Below are 5,607 nucleotides of genomic sequence, written 5' to 3' on the forward strand. Positions count from 1 at the left end.
TCTTGCTCTGTTGCCAGGCTGGAGTGCAGTGGCATGATCTTGGCTCACTGTAACTTCTGCCTCCCAGGTTCAAGCGATTCTCCTGCCTCACCCTCCCAAGTAGCTGGGACTACAGACACACGCCATCATGCCCTGATAATTTTTTTGTATTTTTAGTAGAGATGGGGTTTTACCATGTTGGCCAGGGTGGTCTCCATCTCTTGACTTCGTGATCTGCCGGCCTTGGACTCCCAAAGTGCTGGGATTACAGGCATGAGCCATTGCACCTAGCACTTTAATCTTTTTTCTTAGGTTAAAATAAAATCTGTTCTCTCAGTACTTACAGGTTACAGAGAAGCCCCATAAATCATTCCTTATGCTAAATAATTTCAGAGCAAAAGAGTCATTTAGACTAAACTTTAATTCAGGTGCCAGAGAAGTGATCATTTTTATTGAGAAGGTTCATCTGTTGCCTAGAGCATTAGTAATAATCTTCAAAATCCTGATAGATTCCAGCAGTATTCTAGCATTGTTAACTGTGGTAAGGAGTGGCTGAAAGTCATTCCAACTAATTTGTTTCAGGAGTCTCTAAATCATGGAGAGACTTGGTTCCAGGCCTGTGCCAGTCCCTTATGACTTCCCACAAGCAAAACAGCTTTGTTTAGCTTAGCTCTTGCCTCAGTAGTAGTAAAATGTGAAGACTAGGCCATTGAATGCCAGGTGTTTTGTGACCCTGCAAGTCTCCATGGATGCATTATAGGAAAGACTCAATCTAGGACCACTGAAGAGCTTCTAACTGAAGGCAATGGAGAGAACTGATCAAGACCCCATGCTTGGGAGTCAGACTACCTGCTTTCAAGTTCTGGCTCCAAAGGCTGTGTGACTTTAGCCCTGCCACATAATCACTCTAAGCCCCTGGGTCCTCCTATATAAAATGCAGATAGCCATACTACCTACCCTAGGGCTGGGAGGGATAAATGTGCTAGCACATGTAAAGCATTCAATGTCCTTTTCTATCCTCTTAGGGATTGGTAATGTTAAGTTGCTATTGATTAAAGTGCAGACTGTTGGCCTGCACAGTGGCTCATGTATGCAATCCCAGCACTTTGGGAGGCTGAGGTAGGTGGGTCACTTGAGGTCAGGAGTTTGAGACCAGCCTGGCCAACATGGTAAAACCCCGTCTCTACTAAAAATAAAACAATTAGTTGGGTGGGGTGGCACCCACTTGTAATCCCAGGTACTTGGGAGGCTGAGGTGGGAGGATTGCTTGAACCTAGGAGCCAGAGGCTGCAGTGAGCCGAGATTGTACCACTGCATTCCACCATGGGTGACGGTGAGACTTGGTCTCAAAAAATAAATAAATAAATAAAAGTAAAGTGCAGAGTCCTAGACACAGAATCCTAATCATTTGCATTTTGTAGTGCTTTATAATTTCAAACGATTTAGTTACTACTTCATCTCATAGGTAGTAACAGAAAATCTGTAAGGTAGAAACAGAAGTTGCTATATTTTTATAGGTTAAAACATTTAATAGAGCAATAAATTTCAGAGACAGTTTTTAATTGTTCAAAGTCAAGTGTCTAATAAATGCTAGAGCTAAATTAACTTTTTATGGTGCATATGTACTTCAGAACATCATGTTATACATGATAAAAGCATATGATGTTATTTATCTGTCAATTTTTTAAAAAAATGGTAGGGCCAGAATTGAACTCGGGTATTCTGATTTTAAGTACGTGGAGGGGGAGAAGGTGTTTATTATTGTGTCAATGAAATCCGAGCTTGAGATATCTTTTTCTTTCATTTTTAATATTATAAAGGTAATGCCTATTTACTTTATAAGAATAAAGAAATGCATATTAACAAATAAAAAGTTTCACAAAATTCTTAACCTACCCATGAAATTTACTGTTAACATTTTGGCAAATATCCTGTCCTGAAATATATTAATTTTTTTTCTGATGGTTCTGAATTTGGGGCTGTTAATTATAAAACAGTTTTTGATGCTCATATGTTGTGATGATATTGAATCTGAGAATATCCACAGCTTCAAATAGAAAGCCAGAGCTCTGTGATTTCAAGGTGCTATTTAAATAGCTGAGTTTGCAACTACCTGTCATAAATGAAGCGGCAGGGAAAGAAGCCAGGTTGTTGCTTTTTTGGTTTTTGTCTTTTCCTCCCTAATAACCATAGTTACACTGAGTCCAGGAGGAGAATGACTTAACTTAGATCCCCAAGAGCCTGTAAGCCAAGGCTTAACCCCACACTGAAAATATTTTCAGAGTAGGCTCATTCGTGGTAAGTGAATGCCGCATTTAAAGTTGGTAAAGAGAAAGAATGTCAATAGCTTGGAGGTAAATATGTGGTATTTTCATAAACATCTTAAATACGTTTTAATTATTTTTCTCACAATGAATTAGGAGACAGAAAACCGGGCTCTGATTCTTAAGATCCGTATTCTGCAGGAAGAGGTATGTCAGAATCATTAAACACTGGCATAGACAAACATGCACATCACATCATGGGTTATGGCTGTGTGTTAAATAAAAATCATGTGGATAGTCAGGCTCCTTTGGCCAGAGAGCAGGTTGATTTGTCAGATTACAAGTGAGGAGGAGTGGATGGGATTTTCATGTCTGAACAGAGGAACTAGTGCTTTTGCAATTATTCTTGGAAGAAATGGGATTTAAGAAATTCAAATTTAAGATGAAATACAATGAACCCATCTAAAAAAAATACGTAAATCAAAAAGGAAGCTATGGATGTTATCTAATAATTTTCCATTATAATTCCATTGAACAGAGTGACAAAATCTTGAGTATAAGATGCAGATCTTAAATTCACTGAAAAAATGACCTTGGAAAAACCATTTATCTTTTCTGGGCTAACAGTATCTATTCCATGGAGTTATTTTTGAGATTAACTAAGATAATTCATGTGAAGCTGTTTGGTAAACTACAATGTACCTTATAAATATTAGGAAATAGTATAATCTCAAAGAAAAAGACTATAATTTTTTTAAAGCAACAAAATTGAAGCATTGAAAGAACAGAACAAGCTACTAGTAAGTTACTGTTTTGCAGGGAAAATTCTATCTTGTATAATAGATACCATTTTAATATCAAGTAGCATGCCAGTTTTTAAATTTTGCTTTTATATAAGGCTATCAGAAGTATTTATGAAGCTGTGCTGCACAGTCTAGAGAGTTATCAAAATGTGGGCCAAGTGGGTATTTTAAATTTTTATAGTGGATTGGAAAGGAACAATTAAAGATTGGAAAGAAAGCCTACATTAGATTCAGGTCTGTTATAGCCTCAAGGCCAGGCTTTTGTGAAACCAGTGCTTTAAAATTAAACTTCTAATGTAAAATATTTTTCTCCTCTTATTTAAATGACCGACAAGCATCAAAGGATTGTATCAAACCATTTCAGAATTGAGATAAAGGAAGATTTAAAGCTCTTCATCATGCAATAGCATTGCAATTATTGACTTACATTAGAAAAATGCATATAAGTGTTGCAACTAGCTAAGATTCCTTTGGGAGGGAAAAATCTGATGCATTGTGAAGAGTAACATCACAATGGTTTGGGTAGTGAATCACTTTTATTCATTCATTCATTTTGTTCTTTCAACACATACTCATTGGAAGACCTCAGAGCTAATCTAAGTGCTGAATATATGAGCTTAGCAGAATAGCTCGTGTGGAACTAGTATGTTAGATGGTAATGAGAGCTATGGAGAAAAGAAAAGCAGAACGCAGAATTGAGGCAGAGAGGAGTGCAATTTAAACTAGGGAGATTAGGAAAAGCAGCCTTATAAAGCTAGTCCTTTGATTCAAAGCTGGAAAAGGAAGTTTATCTGTGAAAGAGCCTTCCAGGCAGAAGAAATAGTAAGCTCAAACTCGTGAGGCTGCAGCCTGCCTGCTATTTTGGAGGGACAATGAGGCCAGAGTCTGGTGCAAAGTGAACAAGTAGCCAGAGATGCAGGCCAAGAGCTGGCGGGGCCAGACGCCAGGGGCTTACATAGGCATTGCAAGGACTCTGTTTTTTTTTTTTTTTTTTTTTTTTAAAAAAAAAGAACACTTGGGTGAGACAGGAGCCACTGAAGGGTTTCGAGCAAAGGAGTAGTATGATCTAATTCTGTTTTAACAAGACAACTCTGGCTGCTAGGTTTAGAATTCATTGTAGCAGGGCAAGAGAAAAAACAGGAATATCCATTAGGAGGCCCTTGAAATTATCCAGTCAAAAGCTGAGGGGGGCTTGGACTGAGCAGTTGCAGTAGAGATGGACAGAAGTGTTTGGATCAGGAAATGCTTTGTAATATATCCAAAGATATTTCTTATGCTTTCAGGTAAGAAGGACATTTTCTTCTCGTTGTTTCTAGTGTCTCAGTGAAATACAAAGCAAAATCGTCAGCTAAGAGTGTGGATGTTAAAGGAGGTATTGGAAATTTGAGGACAGAGAAGGAATGAAATGGGCTAGGGGTTGGAAAACTTTTTGTAAAAGTCCTGATTATAAATATTTTCAGGCTTTGCTAGCCACAAAAATTGCCTTTGTGTCAACTACTTACCTCTGCGTTTGTATTGTGAAAGCAGTCATAACCAGTATGTACCCAAATGGGCACAGTTTGCTCTGATAAAGCCTTATTTACAAAAACAAGTTGTCAGCTAGATTTGACCTTTAGGGTGGAGTGAGGGGGGTGGGCATAGTTTACCACATCCCCTGATTTAGGTAAAAGGCAGTATAAATATACCAGGATTATATGATATGATCACCAGTAAACACTGAGTATAAAGGTCATGAATTAAACGTGTGACCTGTCTGTTCATGCTTTCTTTAAGCACGTTCATCTGAAAGGGTCCTGGCGTAGAGTGGGCGGTAAGTTAATTTAAGTAAATGCTAATAAGCAGGAGTTAGGCAGGGAATTGAGGCATTTGGAAGGGAATGATTATAATGATTGTCCATGGAAGAACTGAAGCTAAGTAAAGAGGGGCCTGAGTTCATGGGAAGGTTGAAGGATAATGAAAAGGTGGTAGGATCAATGGATTGCAGTTTCCAGGAGGGATTGAAGGTTTGTTGATAAAAAGGAAGTAATCTGGAAAGGCAAGAGGTGGTTGTTGAAGAGTGGGATGCTTGCAGTTAGGGTAATGGGGGGGCTGCAGTGACCGGTAATAACAAGTTTGAACTTATGACCGTGGGAGTGGTGGCTGAGGTTGAATGGAATATAAAAAGGCAGTACTGAGAGTGATGAAATAACACCTCCTAAAAGAGAATTTGATTGTCATCATCTTTTATTTTTCTTGGTGCTAAATCCAAGAATACTGTCTTTTACATTAGAATATAAAGAACATCATGGATATAGACAGATTGGAAAAGAAGATTGAGGAGTTGTCTAAAACTGAGACAGAGCACCAAGTAAGCACTTCCCAAATACTGGTAAAATATATATATATTTTTTTGTCAAACCAATATTATTCTATGAAGATGTCTATGCCTCATTGACAAACTAACCTTTGGTTATAAATTCTGAAACTTGTAGTCTACAAAATATTTGAGTTATATAAAAGTCAGTTTCCTTTTCCTTCTTTTTTTTTTTAATATTGTCTGCCTGCTTGCCTTATTTCAGCAA

At 37.9% G+C, this 5,607-nt stretch overlaps 1 protein-coding gene across 1 annotated transcript in view; it reads left to right on the forward strand.

Annotated features, from left to right (window-relative positions):
• LOC108300146 (inositol 1,4,5-triphosphate receptor associated 2) overlaps positions 1 to 5,607 on the forward strand; it is a 55,544-nt gene that overhangs the window by 20,481 nt on the left and 29,456 nt on the right. Inside the window, exons 8-9 of the mRNA XM_037736523.1 lie at positions 2,400 to 2,450; positions 5,316 to 5,393. Of these exons, the coding sequence (XP_037592451.1) occupies positions 2,400 to 2,450; positions 5,316 to 5,393 (129 nt within the window). The remainder of the gene's footprint in view (positions 1 to 2,399; positions 2,451 to 5,315; positions 5,394 to 5,607) is intronic.

This window comes from Cebus imitator, unplaced genomic scaffold (genome assembly GCF_001604975.1).
Source record: "Cebus imitator isolate Cc_AM_T3 unplaced genomic scaffold, Cebus_imitator-1.0 Scaffold25, whole genome shotgun sequence".
Lineage (NCBI taxonomy): Eukaryota > Metazoa > Chordata > Mammalia > Primates > Cebidae > Cebus > Cebus imitator.